Genomic DNA, 22,536 nt, shown 5'->3' with positions numbered 1-22,536 from the left:
ATGATTACTTTAATCTTTATTTAGATCTTTTTGTCCTTCTAATTAGTCAATTAAAGCAAAAAAACATATAATGAATTATAATAATTAAAAAGGAAAATAAATAGATTTTAAAAATTTAAAAAATTATTAAAAAATCTATATTTTTAAGTAAAACAATACAAAATATACCTAAGTATCTAATAAAAATTCTAATAAAAATAATGAAACATGCTTATATGCACAACAAAACATAAGCCATTAAAAGTTAACTCATTGCAAAAGCTTCCCTTAAGGGTTTACTTGCAAATCAATAAAAATGAAAAACGAGACTCCTCAAATTTGCATTAGGTCAAATGATCACTGACAAAGTCTTGACATCAGCCGTTACACAGTCAGACATGTTTGCGCTGATTTTTCCCTGATTTCCATCTGCCAAATTAAAAAAACACGACAACAACCCAACAACCATTCAAGCGATTTACGAAAAAGATTATCTGCTTATGCACTATAATCTGTATAAGATTTTGAATGTGAAAGCACTGTGTTCATAAGAAATGTATTATTGCGCAAGAGGTGTTTTTTTCCCCCTCAATCCTGGCAGGAGTTTGAACAGACATCAATGTCTGGCAGCTACGGTACATGTTTTAAAGCAGCTACTCCATCTGACTGAATGATCAATGAGCTACAGGCCTGTGGGAAGCTGGCTGAACACACATGCAGGTTAATAACAGCTTCGGTGCTTCAGTGGAGAGGACAGAGGATGTAACCGTACCTTCTCATAGTATTTGATCTCGTATTCAGTGCGGCTGCTGTTGGGATACACGACGGTTCTCTCCAAACCAGAGTCACACTGCGCTGCTCAACCTTCTCCGCTCGCAGCTCGTTAACCTGGGAAGGCGCTAAAGAGACAGACAGCGAGAGAAAAAACTGTAAATAATTAAAAGAAAACTGTGACTTGAAGTTCTCCTGCCCGAGTGTGCAACAGATTGGTGATGATAACTGTCTGAACATGCTGATAAAGATTTGATTAAGACGTTCTCCTGCTGTCAGAATAATGTCACATCCATCCATTGTGCGTTCAGCGCTGCTTAGATAAACCGGTGCAAATTCAACACTTTAGGAACAGCATTCGGCATTTTGCAAATATTTAAAAATCCTTAATACAAGAACGGCATAAAATAATACCTTTTTTAATGTGTTTAAAATTATGTTTACGAAATATTCTTAATTCTGCTCTCAGTAGTCGTTAATTAAATTTGATCAAATCTAGTAAAAATACATTTTCAGTAGCAAAACTGGCAAAAACTCTTGATAGTGAGTTTTGCTTTTCAAACGATTAATTATATCAAAAATAAATTTTTGTTTATGTAATACGTGTGTGTGTACAGTGTGTATTTATTATGTATATATGAATACACACACATACATGTATATATTTAAAAGAAATGTTATATTTAGTATATTTATATATAATATAAATTGCATGATATAAATATATGCATGTAAATACATTTCATAATATTTTCTAAATGTATACTGTACTGTGTATGTGTATATTTATATATACATAATATATACACACAGTACACACACACATATACTGTATATATTACGTTATTAAAAACCTTTATTTTGGATACAATTAATCATATGACAGCACTACTTTTCATTTCGATATCTATGTATGAAAACAACATAATATTGATGAAAACAATGATTCTTGTAACGTAAATCTTGCAAAACCCTCCTTTATATTCTCAAAGGTAAAACTGTATAAATACATAAAAACAAAAATAACATATGTAAGTTAGTTTTCTTGTAGGAAACAACAAGGATTAACATATTTTAATCATAAAAAAGCTCATGGAATGAAATATAATTTACATAATATAACATAATGGCACTCTCTCAAGATAGCTACATAAAAAGAAACATTAGCCGTGTCGGAAATCACATAATTTCTGAGCAGGTACCCCATTTAAATAAATATTTATTTTTGCGAATGTTAAATATTATCTGACATTTTCATGTGACCCTCTCAACTTGCATTGCCTAACCACCATTTCTGAATCCAATCAAAAAAGCTTTATGGGACAGTAAACAATTGCATACGTATTCAGAATCTAGCCCCAAAAAAAAAAAAAGGATTATGAAATTTGGCCATTCTGTACATTTCACACAAGCTGTTTTTCACCTATTATAATCTCCTAGGCTATTTCTGTCCTGAACGGGAGGCCGAGTTGGATGTGTGAGTGTGAGTGCGTCTCCTGCCGTTCTGATTAAAAGATGATTAACGAGGACAGAACAGCTGAGAGCTGCCACTCAAAATCCCCCACCGAGGACTGACAGCTCCATCACGTCAAAAACAAGCATCAGACAAATGAGACTCTCGTACATCAACCGACAACCAAAACAAACCTTGCTTTTCCTTCTTCGCGCAGTAGCACATGCTAACAAAAACACACTCGTGGTTTCCGTCACGTCTTTATATACTGTGATTTCAAATTACAGTGTAATTTGTGGGGCTGATCAAAGACAGTACTTGTCCTCTTCATGTGTCTGACAAAAGGATGAGGGTTATTGTCATTCAGGCTGTTCTCTCGGCCTACTACTCCAGACGCCCCACGAGACACTGGCATGAAATAAAACTAAGATATCTCAGTAAAAATCTTTTGATCTCAGACAAAGTGACAGCTACGCTGCTCATTAAAGATCACGGACAACTGTAGTGTGATATTCTGTGCGAGACGGCTGACAGCTTCATGACTACACTGTGCACAGACGATTCAGTCCTGACCAGATGTGTGACCTTTCTATCTTTGACCTTTGTGCCACTTTTGACAGGTGTAGTGTAGAGATGACAGGAAATGACGGTGAATAGAAGAAAGTGACAAAAAACAAACATAACCAGCGCAATTCAGTGTGTGCGTGGTAACCCATAGGCTACGGCAAGGTAGACAGGACACAAAATATGAATGGAGGACTTTTCAACATTTCTCAAGAAGGCAGTTTTAGGAAAGGAAATCACACTCTTAAACAAAAAGAGCTAGTTATCAAGTATTTCTGTGTGTGTGTGTGTGTGTGTATGTGTGTGTGTGTGTAGTATGTGCATTCGCAATAGCTTTAAGAATAACTATTATTATATATACTAATTTTGTACAATACAGTTACATTTCATATCTTTTTCAAAAAATTGTAATAATAATTAACATTTAAACTACAGAAGGTGCATAATACACTACACATAATAAAACTACAAATTATATTAGCATTACAATTTCAGCTAAACATAGTAATAATATTTTAAAAAATCAATTTCAGAATTTTATTTTATCTTTTAGTGGCAAGCTTAGGAATAATAAACAAATAACCTAAAATTAACTAAACTAAAATAAACTAAACTAAACTAAACTAAAATAAACTAAACTAAAATAAACTAAAATAAAATAAACTAAACTAAACTAAAATAAAAAAATAAAATAAAATAAAATAAAATAAAATAAAATAAAATAAAATAAAAATTAAATTAAATTAAATTAAATTAAATTCTAAGAATAGAAATTTTACTTCACATTTTGGAAAATATGCAAAGGACACAAACTATGTAACTCTTCTGCCAGCCGTGATGTGTTTATACAGCCCGATCTTTTTTAAGCAGAATAGAGCATGTAGCAGCATATCTAGTGAGTTCAGTGGATAGACTACAAAATGTGCAGAGAAGACAACATATTGAAACAAGTCGTTATTTTTATTTTATTTGCATACTAAAAGTATTCTCATCGCTTCATAACATTCAGATTGAACCACTGATGGCAGATGGTGTATTCTGACGACGTCTCTTATACTTTACTGGATCCTTGACAGATTCATTGACAGATTCATTGACAGTCAATGGGACAGTCACAAGCCTCACGGTTTTCATCTAAAATAGCTAAGATTTTGGTGTAAAGTATCCCTTTAAAGCTTTCTGGAGTTCACAATTTCAAATTTCCTCATATTATCGGTAACCTACAAATTACCCCGATTTTCTACATGGTCTTACACTCGCGGACGCCACCCCTAGTTATGTGTGGAGAAAAACTGCAAAAAACACCCCCTAATTTACTAATAAATGGATTTATAATCTCAGGAGGAATGAGAGGCACAACACAACTGTTTGTGGGTTATACTGGGTGTAAGAGAAGCTTCTCTCCCTCTACATTTCTACTCCAGGCTGTTGTTTCTTACCCACCATAATGAATAATGTATAAAGAGCTCCAAACTGCTGCTCTGCCTCCCACTCCAACTCTGAAAAAATGCACTTGCAAACATAGTTAACACCGCCCTGGCACAACACACCACACACACACACACACACACACAAGTACACACGTACACACGTACACACACACACACACAGAGATTCACTCATAACTGATTGCTGGCAGTCTGACCCCATCCAAGTGGGAGGAAATGAGAAAGGAGATGAATTGCTTTGAGTGTAACTCCATCACTGCAGTCGCCAAACTGAAGGTTACAATGTTCTGAATCGGACCGAGCTATTGAACTGACCTCTGTAAGACAGCTTGGATGTTGCACTACCTGTTAACCTTTCAAACACACGCATAAACACACATACATATACATTCATGGCACACACAAACATGGCATCTTTAAACTCAGATCAATGCACTACACAAAACAGTTTTTTATATATTTGCATTGACTGAAACTATTTTTTTTGCTAATTGAGATATAATTGAATATATAATTGAATAGGCTGAAATAAAAATATTAATATATGAATTATATTTATTTTATAATAATCTTATATAAAACATTGCTTTGGCAATGTAAAAATTAACCACCAATGAGTGGTATTTTTAATATCTGTGAATTAATTTTGCTGATTCCTTTGATTTATGGAAACTAGCATTTTATATATGTAAATAACTCAAATTATAAAAATGTACTTTTAAATTCTAGATTTTTAAATACATTTTTTCATTTATGTAACATATATAACTGATATTAAAAAAATTATTTGCACGTTTATATATCTAAGCAAAAACTATTGCATAAGCAAAATTGTTGGTATAAATGAAAAATATTTAAATAATTTATTTAAAAATAGGAAAATAAACAAAAGTAATAAAATGAGTTTATAAAATAATATAATATAAAATAACATAACATAAAATCTAACAAAATAAAATAGAAAAAATTGGTTATTTTAATAGTCCACTTTAGAGATTCTACTAACTATAAGTAACTTTGTAACTACATGTCAACATGTCATTCTAATTCATTTATAACTACTAACTCTCAGAGTAGACTGCTTAGGGTTAGTAGCCTAAGTTTCCATATACTTGAAAGGTATCTGATAGTCAGTATGTAGTATCCTGTGGTAGTGGTGTAGTGTTAAGAAGACAGTCTACTAATACTCTACTCTAATAACTGCTAGTTACACATACATATACATACATACACGCACACACTATAAAAGAACATAAATAACACTGACTTGCCAATGGTAAGCAAATAATTTGATATTTAAAATTCTAATAAAGAAACTGCAGCATGTCAGTGGTCACAAGAGTAGGAAGCACCGGATTTGTTGAGCAGTCTGTATTGCCCTCTAGACAGAGCCAGCATGGCTTTTTTTTTTTTTTTTTTTTGCAGTGGCAGAGCCACAGATTCTTTCAGCAGGGGCGTTTTGGAAACTCCGTTTGGCACGGAGCTGTGTGCTATCAGAGCGTGCAGGCAGGCACACGTCACTCCCTCAGGACATCTTCCTGTGAATAAGTGCGTAAGTCTCTCTCTCATCCTCAGTCGTCTCATTATTGTCTGGAGAATTCCTTCTATTGGCTCCGCAGTCTTTGGCTCGCGTCACTGCAGCGACTACATCCGGCTAATCGTGGCGCTTTTGTTAAATACTTACAGTACATCCACTTAAAAGACTGCTGTGTGTGAAAGAGCAGAACGGGTGCTAATAACAAAGATTGGGAGTGTGTTTTTCTTCAATACAGACAGTTAGCATTTTTGACAACTGGCAGTGATACGCTGCTGACTGTAGTGAGAGAGACAAATACAGGGTTGCAATAGTCTGGCAGGGTGAAATGTGATCTTGCCTCAGCAATGGCAGTGGGGAACGACGACAAATAGTCAAGTCATGCATGATAACACACAAACATACACACATACGACACTGCTATATCGCTGCGGTCTCGCAGAGCATGAGATGCCTCCAGGTTTGAGTTAACCTTGCAGTCAGGGAGAAAGCGTGTGTGTATTACACCGCTTACATCTATTGCGGTGCTCTGTGAGGGTAAGTGCGGCACGAAAGCACGCATTTTGAATTAAACATATTCAGCCATTAAATCATTGTTGAACATACTCAAAATTCATTATATGACATGATACATTGTCTACAACTTTGCCGATGCATTATGCAAAACTATCCATTATCCACCCCAAAATGTGGCCAAACGCTGCGCATACGTACACAGCACATTCCACGCGACACATCGGCCGCCAGGAAATAAATAAAGAAGAAATATTCTGAAATAAACAAACAAATGGTTGTACACATTACCCGGTATGCCTCACCAGCTGGGCAGGTTGATAGAGTTGCTATTATCATTTATATTATCGCAGGGAGAGCGGGAAGGATAGAAAGAGGGAGGGAAAGAGGGACGATGTGGAAGGGGATTTCTGTCGGCCTGCTGGGAGGGTGAGATAGAGGAGCAGGGACTGAAGCCTGCAAGACATATACATTTCCATCTAAAGAATGATATTACAACACCCTACGTACACCTGGGACAGGGAGACGGGGAATGAAAGGAAGCGGGGAAGGGAAGAGGAAGCGGAGGTGGAGGAGGAGAGGAAGAGAGGAGCGAGAAAGTGTGGTGAATGGTGAGGAAAAGGAGATAAATGGGAGAAAATGGCTTTTAAAAACAGAATAAATAGAAAGACAAAAAGAAGGAGTACAGAAACAGCAAACAGAGAGAAAGGCAGAAAAGGCCAATAAATGAATCCTGCATAGAATTAAAAAAAATCTTTTTTATTAATTATAAGAGTCTTTAGGGATCGATGTGCAGTTTTGTATCAGGTTGCCACAGCATATTAGATTAGTATACATCAGCATATTAATAATTAGTACATTAGTATATAGAAGAAGAAAGCAGGATAGAAGAAAGTATTAAACTATAAATAATTAAAGGGAAGCGTGTTTATTTATTTATCTACCTATCTGAACATTCTACACAAAAACACTCCTGAAGATATAAGCAGAAACCGTCTATATTACAAGCTTATTATTTACCTGACTTATAAATAGAGAGGAAATGGGGAGGGGGAAATGAAGAAGAGGAAAACACAGGAGAGGGGCTGACAGAAATATAAGGGCATCATTTTCCAGACACAAAGCAGCAACAATGCTGTAAGCTACAGACGGAGCGTAAAACAAGCCGACAGCATAGGCAGACAACACACTAAGCTGTAAGAGTTCATGTGAAGTGCAGCAAAGTTAGACTGAATTGAGAAGTAGGAAAAACAGACTCTGTAAAAGAAATGCACGCACGCACGCACGCGCACACACACACACACACACACACACACACACACACACACACATAAAAGCACTGACTGCAAAAAAAAAAAAAGAACCAAAGATGGGTGGTCTGGCAGATAGCAAACCGTCTGACTGACATCTCCCTAGAGATGACAGACAGCTGTCAATCAAAGCATTAGGCCATCGGTCTCATCACAAGATTGCCTGAGCAGTGGGAGTGGAGACAGAACAACTCATCAACCCCTACAGCAACACACACACAGTGACATAAAGCGTCCCGAACATCTCTTACACACATTCTGCATGCATAATAAACCCTTTAGAAATTCAATTTTGAACTATTTATTACACAGACATATGCTCAAAACAAACATGTACAATGAGGCTGGGTGATATATATACACACACACACACACACAGTTTAGAGTTTATTTTCTTTAGCTTTTTAAAGTTATCTTGGATTCACACATATTAATATTAATGTGTTTCTATTAAACCTTTTAGTCGAAGGAATGTCACTGTAACACATACTACAGCAGACATACAATTTTCTAATGCTAATAAAATTATAGTCTATAATAATTTTTAATAAACAGCGATATCTAGCTATATATTTATATTCAATAGGTGTTTGGATTGTACTAATGTAAACTATTATTGCAATTTAAAATGTATGAAAATCTGATTTTCAGCAGTCCAAAATCATCCCAATATGCCGGTTTACAGCTCATTACATTTTAATATTAACAATGTTAATAACATCCTTACTGCTTAATAGCTCTGTGAAAACTGTAAGAAAGTTACAGAGCAGAGTTTAATTCAAATACAAATCTTTTGTAACAGTGACTTGACTGTCGCCTTTGATCAGTTTAATTAATACTTGGTAAATAAAAGTGTTAATGTGTCATTAAATAAATAAATATATAAAATACATTAATACACTGACGTGAACCATTTTTAACAACGTGGACAAATGCTATGCAGGGACTTCCGTGAACTATTTGGGTGTTGACTGAAGAACCTTTTAGATGTTACTTCAGAGCTGTCTTATATTCAGGAGTCGCAGACCAAGAATGGTAAAACTATTCTAATGACACGCTCTTTAAACTTAAATGGCTAAATAAAGACTGCATTAAATTACAATGTTACCTAATTTTATATCATCATCAAAATCACGACTACAATATATAGCAAATATATTACCCAGCTCCAACACTCTAACAGTGTAATAAAGATCTTGACATTTAAGAGGGTTAGACTAAGAAGGAAGAGGCACGTTTAGAGTCAGTTTTTCATCTTTTTTCATGCATTCGCTCACCTCTCTCTTTCTTGAGTGGCTGATTTATTTTAGCTGCTCGTCACTCTCAGAGCTCTTTGCAACACTCTGATGATCTAAGGATGTCTAGCCGCGTATGTGTGTGCACTAAATCCAACATCCAACTTCTTATGTGCCACATAACAAGCTCGCAAAACATCCGTGATTACCACAAAGACCTCAAATGGTAAAGCGAGCCTCGCAGAGGGTGAGGAAAAGACGTTATGTTGCAACCAATTAAAATCCTTTGCACTCTGTGACAAAGGAGGCCAAATTGGATGAGTGTGGCGCTGAATGGAGGGTGATGACTCAATCTCTTTTAGAGCTGCTGGAGCCTCGTGCTCTCTCATTTTCCCCATTAGAGCAGACCGAGAGAGCAGCTCCTTGTTAGGAGAGAGACAGAGGGTGCGGTAATGCACACTTCAGAGCAAATGCACGGAAGTGCTGTGAATTGAGCTGGAAGATTTCAGCTTCTGAGAGCTGTCGCTTCTGACGGGTGGATGGATGGATGGATGTGGAGGAGGAGAGAAAACAAACATTTAAGACACTGATTGGCCAAACTGTTGAAGGCGGACTGTAATGTTCAGGCATCTCAGAAGAAAGGTGCAAAACTACAGTATGACTGAGGTTAACTACTAATTTGTACGCTTTAATATTAAAATTTTCTTTTGAGGTACTAATATGCACTTTACATGAGTTAAAATGTAGCTTTTATAAGTGCAGTGATATCTTTGAAGCTTTTTACAGAGAGTGTAAAAATAAACTTTCTAATGCTGAGTTTCTTCGGAAGGTTGCATAGAGCAGAAGGTACTGCAAAACAGCTTGGAAGGTTGCAAAAGTTTTTTCAGGATTCAATTTACTTGAAAAATACTAACTGCTTCAGAGCATTCTGTTATTTTTTAGATTTTCTTGTTTTAAGAATAAATCTGACAATGCAGAAAAATAGCTACATGAAACTGAATTCAGATTAAATGATCTGAAAACACAACGGCATATAAGTGCCTAAAACAAGATTTTAAAACAACATTAAACTGACTTTAATGTTGTGATTATTATCTATTAACTATTTTATTGTTGTAAAAGACTTCTCTTTCCTATAAATGTATATATATATATATGTACAGTAGAAAAAGTCTTTTATCGTCATCAATCGCTCAGTCAATTATTGTACAAAATTTGACTTTTCAAGCAACAAAAGATAAATAAAAATAGATTTTCATGATAAGACCACTTTATACTAAAAATGTCATAATTTAATCACTTAGATCATTCTAAACTTTTTGGAGTTTCATAAAACGAAGAAAATCATACAAGATAATTAATAATTTTTGTCCATACATTTGAAGTGAGAGGGGTCCAAACTTGGGAAAAAAAAAAAACCCAACCTCAAAATATCTTCTTTTGTGTTCTACAGAAGAAAGTAAGGCTGACATAAATACACACGCCTCTCTCTGTCCTCTCTGGGCCATGTATCCTGCCGTCCTTCACCCTATGTCATCCTCTTATCCTCTCACCCCACCCTCCCTCTGATGAGGTGCACAGAGGTGCCAGACCCCAGAGAGCTCCACAGGCCTTTGCCATCTAAAGCAGCCAAACCAAATCCTCTGAAGATATTGAAATGTCAATCCCCCCATACTGACCCCTCCCCTCTGCCTGTCTTTCTCTGACACACACACACACACGCATCAGGCACGTAAACACCCTGAAACAATTGTGAAAACACTGGGGCTTTGTTGAACAACTATGGAAAGTGTGTTCTGGTGTAAAAGAGCTGCAATCGATCAAAAGCAGAGCTGTCCAAACTCAGATCTGAGAGAAGACGTGACCCAAATCTGCCCACTCTTTGTTTGGGCCTTTTTCACGGCTGGCTCAAAATTCGGATTTAAACCCTCAGATTTTTAGATCAACAGTATTAAACGTTGCATGAGGACTTTTAAAAATTACTATGTGTCACGGGTGATTCTAAAGATCTGAATGAAGCCCTTACACATTTATGTAGCCGATGGAGTTATTTATCTAACAGAAAATATGCCAAAAATAAGTGACTCATCCATGGTGACAAAAGCCTTTACAAATCATAGGGGTTGGAATACTGTCAGATTTCTTTCAGTCTATAAATTCACACTGATTTAACTTTGGGAAAAAAAAAAAACACATGCCTCAACAGATGTCTAGTTAAATTGAATTTGTAGCATGTACTGTGGCACAAGCCAGCTTGCAAACGCACAGTCAGATGCTAACACACATATGTCCAAGACCTGGGTGGTATGACTATACTATCATTTTTATACCCGGTAGATCTTATTTGTTATTTACATAACCCCCAAAAAACTATCCATATAACTATAACCACAAGCTATCAATAATAACAATAAAAATGATTATAATAATAATAACAATAATTAGTAGTAGTAATATTTTGAATATCGGTGTTTATAATGTATATTCTATTACTACTATTAGTGTGCATAATATTTGTATTTATAAACACACTTATCTTTTGCTCTGCACCTATTAAGTTCCAAATAGAGAGAGATTAAACAAATGAAATGTACTTTCAGATCCACAGCACGAAACGGTGCATGAATCATGGGGGTTTATATTTTATATTTAGCATAACTAGAGATAAATATATTTATGAACACAACACATAAATGAAATAAGAAAACTAAGAAAAAAGAGAAAAATTATTCAGATCAAATTGTCAGATCAACAGCATTAAATGGTATATGAGGCACTTAAAAAATTATTACAGTAAATTATTACAGTAATTTAAAGGGTACTTCATCCTGTTTGATGAACTATTTAATCAACTGAATTATCCAAAAATAGGCATTAGAACGTGCTTATTTAATATATAAACAATTTTTCATGAACAATAAGAAAATATAACTATATTGTGAATTTTTCGGCCATGCCTATGTGGACCTGTTGAGAACAACAACGAGTTACTCAAAACACACTCATTGCTAGAAAATGCATGTTATCAATCGACAAAGGCAGAAAGTGCAACCGACACGCTTCTGTTAATCCGATAATCTCAAGTCTCAGAATGACCGAATCTCAAGCGATTAACCACCCCGTCCAATATATCAGTCTATCACTAATACTGTGAAGATTATTGGAAGTTTTATTGCTTTTACCTTCAGGGTTTAGCTTATATGTTGAAGCCGTCAAATAAGCCTGGTCTCTTCATGTGTTTGTGTACATATCAACACGCTCTGGTGTACTCGCGCAATATTACCTCGCTTAACCGTGACGAGCTCCACGCAAGCGGAGAGCATGACGGGACTGACGCCCTAGCTGTGTTCTGAGACAATATGTCATAAAAGAGCCAGTGACCTTTATGAATACTGCATTAGTGACTTTGAGGGCACGCTCTCACCCCCCAACCTAAACTAAAGCTGTTAGCCAATCCCTCCTCTCGCTCTCCCCGATGGGAAATATTAAACTTCCTCTCAGGATAAGGGCCCAGTGGTGCTTCCACGCTGCAGTGGAGCTTTACAGCGCATGGTTCACGGCCGGCAGAGTTGGCTCTTAGCCAGCGTAGAGTTTAAGACCACAGGTCGATGAGAAGTGCACCCTGACCAAACGGATTTCCCTGAATTTGAGAAGGAGGCTTTGAGCTGGACTTTATCGGCCCACCGCAGGCCCTATTGGGAGGTTCGGCTTGAAAGGAGAGGTTGCTTGGCTTCTTTTCTGTAGAGGCCGCAGGGGAAGGAGGTCCCGTGGGGACAGGAACTCCTCCTGCCTTGGATCTCCAGGGACCTTTACAGCTTATTAGACACAAAGTTTTCACACACTTGTGAACCTTTGTGGGGTTGTTTATGAGTGCGTGTGCATTTCTGACTGATTCAATTCAGATTACTGCTTGCACAGTGAGAAAGGAAGCTGCTTGATTTAAGCCTATTACATTATATGTACTCCAAAATGTAACACTTACTAAGGTTTTTCTAAAATTAAAAACTCAACATAGGGATGGGCACCATGACCAAAAAAATTATGTAACTGAACCATTAACAACGTGCGCTCTAAACAGTATTTGTCAAAGTAAACACATATTACATATTAGAGTAAGTTTTATGTTTTTAACCCTGAAGGTAAAAGCAATAAAACTTCCAATAATCTTCACAGTGCTGATATATTGAACAGGGTGGTCAATCGCTTAAGATTCTTGAGACTTGAGATTATCGGATTCAGCGTGTCGGTTGCACTTTCTGCCTTGTCGATTGATAACATCCATTTCTTTGTAATAGATTAGTTAGAAAGTTAGTTGCATATAGTTGTATATATAACTTCTTTTTTTATGTATTCGTTTTCTCTTTTTACGTGGAACTGGGCACTAACATTGATTTTTGACTTTCGATTTTGTGATTTTTGGTTGATAATTTTTACATTTGGCCTAAGTTAAAAAAGGAATACTTCACTGATGTTACTCATGTTGTGAAACCTTTATGACATAAAAGAAAGTCAGAATGAAAGTCACAATCAACACGGTTTCTGCACATTAAACTTAAACATAACTTTTGTGCTCCACAGAAGTCCCACAAGTTTAAAATCACATGAATAAATGACGCCAGAATTGTCCTGGACTGTCCCTTTAAACTCACGAAATGTATTACTGCTATAAACCACATTTTACAGCTGATTACAAATATTTACTACACATTTCATTATTAAATGAATCTAAATGCCATTCCCTGTTCAAGTACAGTAGATAGGAGCAGGTCTGCCATTTACCTCTATAGAAAACATCTGTCCGGGGGCTTCACCAAGATGGCTGCCTCCTGACCCGATTTGGTCGCTGCAAACTACTCTCAAAATGATCAGCCCGCTTATATTTCCTTTGTGCAGAGAGTTCAACAAAGGGCCAATATACACAGAACGTGCGCATTCAACACAAGCGTGGCACTGATCTCAGCCTCTAGTCAGTTAAACTCCTTTGTGTTGGCTTGCAATCGCATCGACTCTAATCACAGAGCTCAAACACACAGCTGCCTCTGAGACTGTACATCACAATAAAGTAATAGCACTTCCACTGAGAGCTCCAGTTAACCTTGAGCCTGTGCTGTGTGAGGGAGAGATTAATGGTGTGTTTATTGAGAACAGAACAGGAGAAGAGAGCAAAATTAAGTTGGAATATGCAACACGCATAAAAATTAAAGACTTGTGTTATGGCTACCCACACAACTTCCAGCGCAAGAAGATGAAAGCACAAAGGAATATGATTTATACCTGAGATCCACCTACCGAGTGCCAAATGCAATAAAAAAATACATTAAAAAAAAGCTTTGGAGAGTAGATAAAAATATTTGCCAGTGTCATAGCAAATGAAAACAATGAATTATAAATACAATTAAAAAGCCAAAACAATTAAATATTGCATCATAAATTATTATATCTATGATGTATTTAAATAATATTAACGATTCTTTGGAAAGGACACATTAAATTATGCAAAAGTGACAAAGACTTTTTCTTTTTTTCTTTGTTCTTTCAAATTATATATTCATTAACAAATATAGAAAAAAACATATATATCCTAATATACCCTGTAAAAATAAATCTATATAAACAGCTTCACGGCTGGCAAATGTTCTCAATTCACTTGCTTTGGCAGGTGTGAAAAAGTTAATTTGGACTGTGCCTGAAGGGGAAAAGGAGGGAAAAAAGAGAAAATAAACTACTGAAAAGGTGTGAGAGACAAAGAAAGAGTCATTTTTGGCTGAGAAAAAGCAATTGTGTTGGGAAGAGTATCAAATAATGAAAGGCGAGGAGTCGAGTGCCAAATAAACGCTCTGCAATTTACTCTTAATGGAAAGCAAAATCTGAGTGTGTATAAGTCTTGATGAAAGAAATCTCCTCCATTAATAAACATGCGGCTCCTGTGCTGCTTATTTCAGCCTTTGTGTTCAGGCACTCTAGGATCATTGAAGGATCTGAGCAAGCAGTAATGTGAGTGAGTCTCTGTGACTCTATACAGTGTGTGTGTGTGTGTGTGTGTGTGGGTCTGTGTTAATCTGGGTGTTGTGTAAAGCGAGTTAATATCAGTGCACATTGTCCTGTAGAGGCATTTGACGAAACAGGTGAGGGTCTAATACTTCAAGTGATTTCTGAAGTGTGTTACTGGGCATTTACATAACATTGTGTACCATATATGTATGTGTGCGTGTGTGTAGGCAAACTCTTTAGATCTGACCTCTCATACAAACGCACACCAGCTGTTCACTAAGCCCTGCTTGACTCCAGATGCTGCTCTTATACAACTTCATTTTGTAATTGGTCAGTACTAAAAATGGAGTGCGCTCATGGGTCGACATGCACGTCTGCGTTTTTTTTTTACCACTTTGCATTCTATTATTATCGGTTATGCTGATATTACATTGCGCTAAAGGCATTTTCTAGCTCCTAAACAAACCCTCACGTGAGCCTTTCTGCATTGAGACATTATTTTCTATGTTAATAGGCCATTTACCTCATAAAGGCTGTTGGCTGGAGGTAATGTGAGGTTTTATATCCTCATGGTGACATTTACTGTAGGCCCAACAATATAAGCAAAACTTATTTACAGATACACACACATACGTGCACAGGCACACAAAACAACGAGCATTCTAGCTGTAAAATGTTTTTGATATATGACTCTAAAAGCGGACAATAGTCTCACATCATGCAGGTATGATTATGTTTAACATCAGTAATTTCTGTTATGAGCCCATAAAACAACCAACATATTTAAAAAAACATTTGGTCAAATATATAAATTAATAATTAAACAACATTAATTATTATTATTATTATTGCATTATTCATTTCAGCTATTAACACAATTTTGGCTTCAGTTTTTTTTTTTTACCCTTCTTTAATCAATTTCACCTGGAAAAAAATCTATAATAAACTGCTGGCACAGATTTGTAATTGGGTACTTTCTGTTGTTCAGCACTAAGCCTCAATAAAACAACATTTCAACCTGTTTTGTTTCTTTTTTTATACTAGTGTACTACTGTAAATACACTAACCCAAAATAATAATACTGATAAAACATTAATAATAAAAAAGCACCAACACCGATCACTGCTGTCGATCTCGTTAAATTGGAGAGAAAGGTCATTTAATCCCACATGGTATGGAAAGACATCAACGACACAAGGATGCGATGAAACTGAGAAGCACTAAGATGAATAAGCTGCTTTGTTACAACCTCATTTGGCTCAAAAAGAGACAAATCAAATGGAGATGAGTAAAAAAACATCTGCTGCAGTATTGAGAAAGGATGTCCTCAAACACGTTTTCTAGCAACATTAGAAGAGAGACAATCACTCAAAGACAAAAAACATGCAAACCAGCATTCACTGTCCACATTACACCGACTAAGGCAAAAACTGGGATATGTGGCATCAGATGACGAGAAAAAAGCAGTACTATCATTTGTTTTACGGAACTGTTTCTTGTTAAACAGGTTTTACCCTCTTAAAAAGAGAGCTAAGGGTGTAATGGGTGTTTTGGTTTAGAAAGCATCTGTATCCGAACTTCCAGTTTTATATATTGCTAAATTTGATAAGAAAACTAAATCTCATCTTTCAAATTATGCCCATTTTTTGCAGGAAATCCAAACAATAAAAGCCATTTTGACGGTCTTTGAAGTGACTGGTGTATAAATACATTGTGTGAAATTAACATGAAGGAATGACATCAAAATAAAATGTCACATAGCTTTTTATTCATATCAACTGTCCACATCTCATTTGTTTGCCAGAGAAATTAAGTCTAGAGAACAGCAGTTTGTGAAATTATGGACTATTAACTCATTATGTTTTACTTTTCCTTGTTACTGATGTCTTAATCATTTATGGCATCTGTAAATAAATCTGCTATAAAACAAGTTACGTATTAAACAGGCCACTGTGTAAACGAATATATTTCAACGACAAATAGAAATTTTATAATTTAGGAATTTATTTGAATACATTTATTTTTAAAGTTTAGTGGTGATTATTATAGCTAAAAATTAGTGCTGTCAAACGATTAATTAATTTAATTGCATCCAAAGTTTTTTGTTTAAATAAATATTTGTGCTTATTGTGTATGATATATATATATATATATATATATATATATATATATATATATATATATATATACACAGTATATATATATATATATATATATATATATATATATATATATATATATATATATATATAATACACATACAATTAACCATTTGACAGCACTTTTGGGCTCTCTTTTAACCTTTTTAATTACAATTTAATAGATTCACAGAAAGAGCTATTTGTTATGTTTACCCTGAACTGTGATGTCAAAACCGCTACACTCTTAACTCTAGGTGAACAGTAGTTGAAATATATTATGAAGACTGTACCTGGAAGGCTGGTGGAGATGTTGACCTGCGTGTAGAACCTCTTGTTGGGGGAGTAACTCCGAGACGCCGCCCGGGCCTCCACGCTGAAGGAGTAGTTGGAATTGGGCAGCAGGTTGACTACGGTGACTGTGCGCTCTGTCAGGCCGCTCTGCTGTGGTACGAAGCCCACGCTGGCTCCGCAGGGTTCACACTGCACCTGCGGGGGCCCGCGGGGGCCGACGCATCGCCGGCAGCCTATGCTGTAGGTGAGATCCTCGGCCGCCCGAATCATTTGGAGCGCCCACTCTAGAATGAGCGTGGACTGTTTGAGGGTGTAGACCAGATCTCGAGGTGGAGAAGGGGGACCTGTGTGCAACAATATATAAAGACAGTCTGTAATGCTTTATTGAGACAAAAAGTACTTCAGTACCACTGCCACAAAAAAAAAAAAAAAAAAAAATCTGAAGCATTAAATAAATGTCATCTGAACATTCTCTAATTAACATGATGATAATTACCCTCAATGAACTGTAATTCTTTTTAATAATTTAACCCAATTAGCTACAACTGGGTAAAGCTTAACAGAGCTTGAGGCTTAAAATCACTTGAGAGGAAATGAACACAGGCCATGGAAGACAGTCAAAGAGAGATCATGAAGTATTGAGGGCACTGCCAAAGACAAACACAGCTCTCATGCACCAGCAAAAACACCATTCACACAAATACAGGAGAGGAAAAGCTGCTTCGTGCAAATGTGCCAACCTGTAATTTGACTGAATCTGTTGCAGCAGAATTAAAATTAAAAAGCACAGTGTTTTCATTTTGTAATCAAGCAGTGCCATTTAAAAAAGGGGGGCTTTGAAGTTGTTGTTGCAGTTAAATGTATAGTTCACCCAAAAATCCAAATTCTGTCATTAATCAATCAACCTCATGTTGTTCCAAGACCTTTGTTCAACTTCATAACACAAATTACACAACACAGCAGAGAAGTAAAATTATTTTAAGTAGAAATTATTTTTGCACATAAAAGCAGTCTCTCGTGGAATTAAGGTTGAAACACTGTCGTCACATTGGCTATTTTAACAATGTCATTACTACCTTTCTTGGCCTGGAAAGTGTTAGCTGCACTGCCGTCTATGCAGGGTCAGATATCGGATTTTATAAAAAACATCTTGATTTGTGTTCAGCAGATGAACAAGGTCTTATGGAACGAAATGAAGGCGAGTAATGAATGACAGATTTTCCATTTTTGGATGAACTATCCCTTTAATATACTACCACTACTACTACTAACAATAATGCATGTTTTTTCCATTATTAGTGTTAAAATAAGGTCAAAAGAATGTAAATATCTGAGTTCAATCATATCTTAAAACTAGCAAAATAATTACACAAATAAGAGTATTCTGGCCACTATCACAACGTAGGACTGTTTGCTTCACTTCAATTTAAATACAAAGAAAAGCACACACAATTTACACAGTACCTTCGAAATTCAATGAACACAGCAGTAGCAATACCTGTGTTTTTCAGATTTTAAATTGGGTTTTGCAATAGCCTATAAAAAGCATTTGATTTCATGGTAAGGTCAAGGATCTCAAAGCGGCTGCGTAGAACTGAACGGCTTGCATTCACAACTACTTCCCCCAGAAGCTGCAACTGATTTAGGTGAATCATGTGGGCAGAATGAATGAGAGCCTCTTATCTAATAGCGAGAGAGAGTGATAAAAGAGGGGTGGGGAGGAGGAGAGATATCAGATGCGTTAATTGCTGCTGTCCTGTAGTGCGGGACTGTTCTGTTGACTCGAGGAGGAGTAGGTCGAGGCTGGAGCCCTGCGTCTCTAATGCCGTTTGTCAGACAAGAATCTGTCAGCAGCAGGAAGCCATTTAAATGTCACCAGGGCTTTAAGCTGCCCATCATCAGCTCAGGCCAAGAGCACTACAGGTGCCTCCCGTTGCCCTCAAACACACACACACACACACACACACACACACACACACGCCGACGACGGACTCAACATGCTGCAAGGAATTTGCTTTTCAGTTTTTGAAAAGATGGTCTTTCTACAAACTGGTCATCTCAAAAATAAATAAATAAATAGTGTACTGAAAACATCTTTATTTACAATCATCCTCCATCAAACGATAATCTACAAAAAAAACAACCACCTTATCTGACCCATTATCTAGGAGTAAAATGGCTAATATATATTTAAAAACAAAACTACTGAAATGAGAGACATAATATAATTAGATATAAAATAATAATATAATATAATTATGGTTGTTATTATTACATAAATTATTATTATTAATACATTACATTAGTCTTAACTATATTTTACTCTCAATACATTTGTACTTCCATTTAAAAACAACAACTTATCTGGATACATTTCCATGAACACTACTTACTACATAACTTACTGAAATTAATAATAAATATTAATACAACAAGATAAAATAAAACAACAATGAAATAAAAACAAAATTCTATAATAATAATAATAATAATAATAATAATAATAATAATAATAATAATAAATGCAATTACTGTATTATTAAATAATCCATAAAAATGTTCTTACATTATATTATATTGCATTATATGATATTGTATTATATATTGATATATAATATTATATTAATTCACATTACAAGTTTGCTTATGACATTTTTCTTTAACTAAATGTCACTTCCGATAAATGGCACCAAAGGAATTTAAATTAATCTGAAATAACAGTGGGAACCAAGTATAGGTATAAAAGATTATAACCAAAAGCGGGTCATAACTACTCAGAATTCCTGAGGACCTGATTCTTTGTTGAGTTTTAATTTTGAGATCTAGGCTTCTGAAAAAAAAATTGTCTCTTGTCTCATAAATGCAGCAGATGATAATGAAATTGTAACACGAACGCTCAAGCACGAGTGAATGTGTGTGTATGGAATAATTTAGATGTGTGCAAGAAGCGTTGATTTATTAAAGGCTCTGAAGGCTTATGCAACGGGGTCCACGTGTGGCCATGAGCGGTGGGGACAGCTGCAGTCAGGATACATCCGCCACAAGACAGGACATGCACACACACACACACACACACACACACACACACACACACACACACACACACACACACACACACACACACACACACACACTTTTTCCACTTATGTAGCACATACACTAGGGTACACACACACACATACACAGGCAAATTATCAACAGAGGAGCATGCAAAATACACATAGAAGAGTAAATGGCTCTTCCATATCATGTCTCCTCCTTTCAATTCTTTGTCTCTTGTCATTTAAAGCCATTATAGACGTTCCTCTCTCTTACTCTCGCTCTCTCTCTCGCAATAATAAACTGGTGGCATCTGCTCATAAGAGTGACTGTAGAGTCAATACTATAATTAACACGATCACACAGTCTTTCTCTCTCTCATATAACAGCAGCCTAATCAATACAGTAATTAATGGTGTATATAAAAGTCATAAGAACTCAGAGACTCATTCCGCCAAGAATAAAGGGCCGGTCACACAAGAATTGAAAGGTTAAGTGTGTGATTTCTATGTCACTAGAGCCATTAAACAGAACAGCAAAAAATAACAATTGTTTTGGAAATGGTTTTGACTTTCACATCTGCCATTGATAAACAAACAGTCCTGCCCTAAACTCACACCACTGGTTGAGCTAATGCTGCTGGTCATTCCAGCTGGCCGCCCAGCCTGGCCAGTTAAGACCTGCCTGCCAAGCTGGGAATGTGCCCCAAACTCCTCTTAAACCAGCTAAAACCAGCCTGCTGATCAGCTTAAACCAGCTAAGACCAGGCTGGTTGACCAGGTAAAAGCAGTCAACCAGTCTAGTTTTCAGCAGGGATCACATTAGAAACATACAATCTGATAACAACATGTTAATAATTATTATTTTTAGCTCATTACTTTCAGGCTAGGACTTTTCGAGTCAACCATTTTTTTAAAATTCATATTAATATAGAATAGAAACTATTTCAACTGTGAAAAAAAAACATTATTTCTTTAATTGTTTGAAAAACTAATACATAAATAACTATAGCATTGTAATTACTATGGTTAATTGCACAAATATTTATGGTAATGCTTACTAACAGTCAGTAAGGTTGTTGTTAATTTAAAAGGATTTAAAATATGGTCATGCAGAATACTGTAATAGCCAACATTCTAGTAATACACATGATAATAAGCAGCTAGTTAACAATGAGAATTGATCTAACTAAAATGTTACCATACATCACCTAACTGCGACCAACAAACACTACATTCCTGTTGGCAGCGCTAAACCCCAATGTCAACAAAATTAAACCATGAATCAACAGAATTGGACTGTACAAACATGAGAACACAAATAAATACCTGTGCACAAATAAGAAAACATGCAAATGCACACATAAACCTTCAACCCACACAGAAGACTGTCTTACGGGTGCACGGAGCAGACGGAGGGTCCAGTGGAGTTCTGAAGTGGTCATCCTCGCACACACACAGCACAGAGCCCTCTTCTTCAGCCTTGCTGTTAGTCGGACACGGGAAACACTCTTGTTGCCGTGACGACATCTTGTAGGTGCCCGGGGGACAGGCTGGCAAAAGACAGAACACACAGAAAAAAAATCCATTACAGACTCTGAGACAACAAAACCTTTAGCTTCCAGCAGCAGAATTAAATACAACCCTGAAAAGTACATGGTTTTAGACCTTATTAGAAGACATAAAAGATCCACTTGGGAGTATAATATGCTACTTGAAGAGAAAAAAAAACCCTCACATGCCACTGTGCCTCCAGGAACAAAATCCTTTGAAACTAACGAGGTTCATATTACAAATGATTAAGGGGCTATTTGTTGCTTGTACAAGCAGTAAGTGATGGAAGCTCTAGTGATGGAAGTAACTGCTATGAGTGTGAGTGACTGTAAGAAGGGACAAAAGCAATGAATAGCAATGTTCAATATGGGGTCCCACATCTTAATGCTAGACTCAGTTGTCTTACTGAGAATGACAACACCTATTCTACAATAAGTTGGAACAAGCTAGAAAAGCAAAAGGCAAAAGAACAAACCATCCATTTGTCCATGCCCTAATTTTATGATCATTATGTACAATCATTTGTTCACATGAATGCATTTTTATCCAAAACAATTTACAAAAGAGGATCAAATCCCTTCATCATTGCCTCGATGCACTGATAGGGTCATAAAAACAATTCTCTGGAAAACATACAGGTATAATGAATATGCACATAGATACACAGATGTACACACAAAAAAGGACCCAAGTAAAGGGCCTCTGAAATCTGGT

General features: G+C 36.1%; 1 protein-coding gene across 1 annotated transcript in view; it reads right to left on the bottom strand.

Annotated features, from left to right (window-relative positions):
- Window positions 1–22,536, bottom strand: part of LOC122323518 (ephrin type-A receptor 7) — a 114,113-nt gene that overhangs the window by 25,998 nt on the left and 65,579 nt on the right. The window contains 4 exon segments of the mRNA XM_043217398.1: window positions 752–799; window positions 802–878; window positions 17,230–17,574; window positions 21,666–21,821. Of these exon segments, the coding sequence (XP_043073333.1) occupies window positions 752–799; window positions 802–878; window positions 17,230–17,574; window positions 21,666–21,821 (626 nt within the window).

Source organism: Puntigrus tetrazona, chromosome 19, assembly GCF_018831695.1.
Source record: "Puntigrus tetrazona isolate hp1 chromosome 19, ASM1883169v1, whole genome shotgun sequence".
Classification (NCBI taxonomy): domain Eukaryota; kingdom Metazoa; phylum Chordata; class Actinopteri; order Cypriniformes; family Cyprinidae; genus Puntigrus; species Puntigrus tetrazona.
This window is presented reverse-complemented; position numbering and strand designations above follow the sequence as displayed.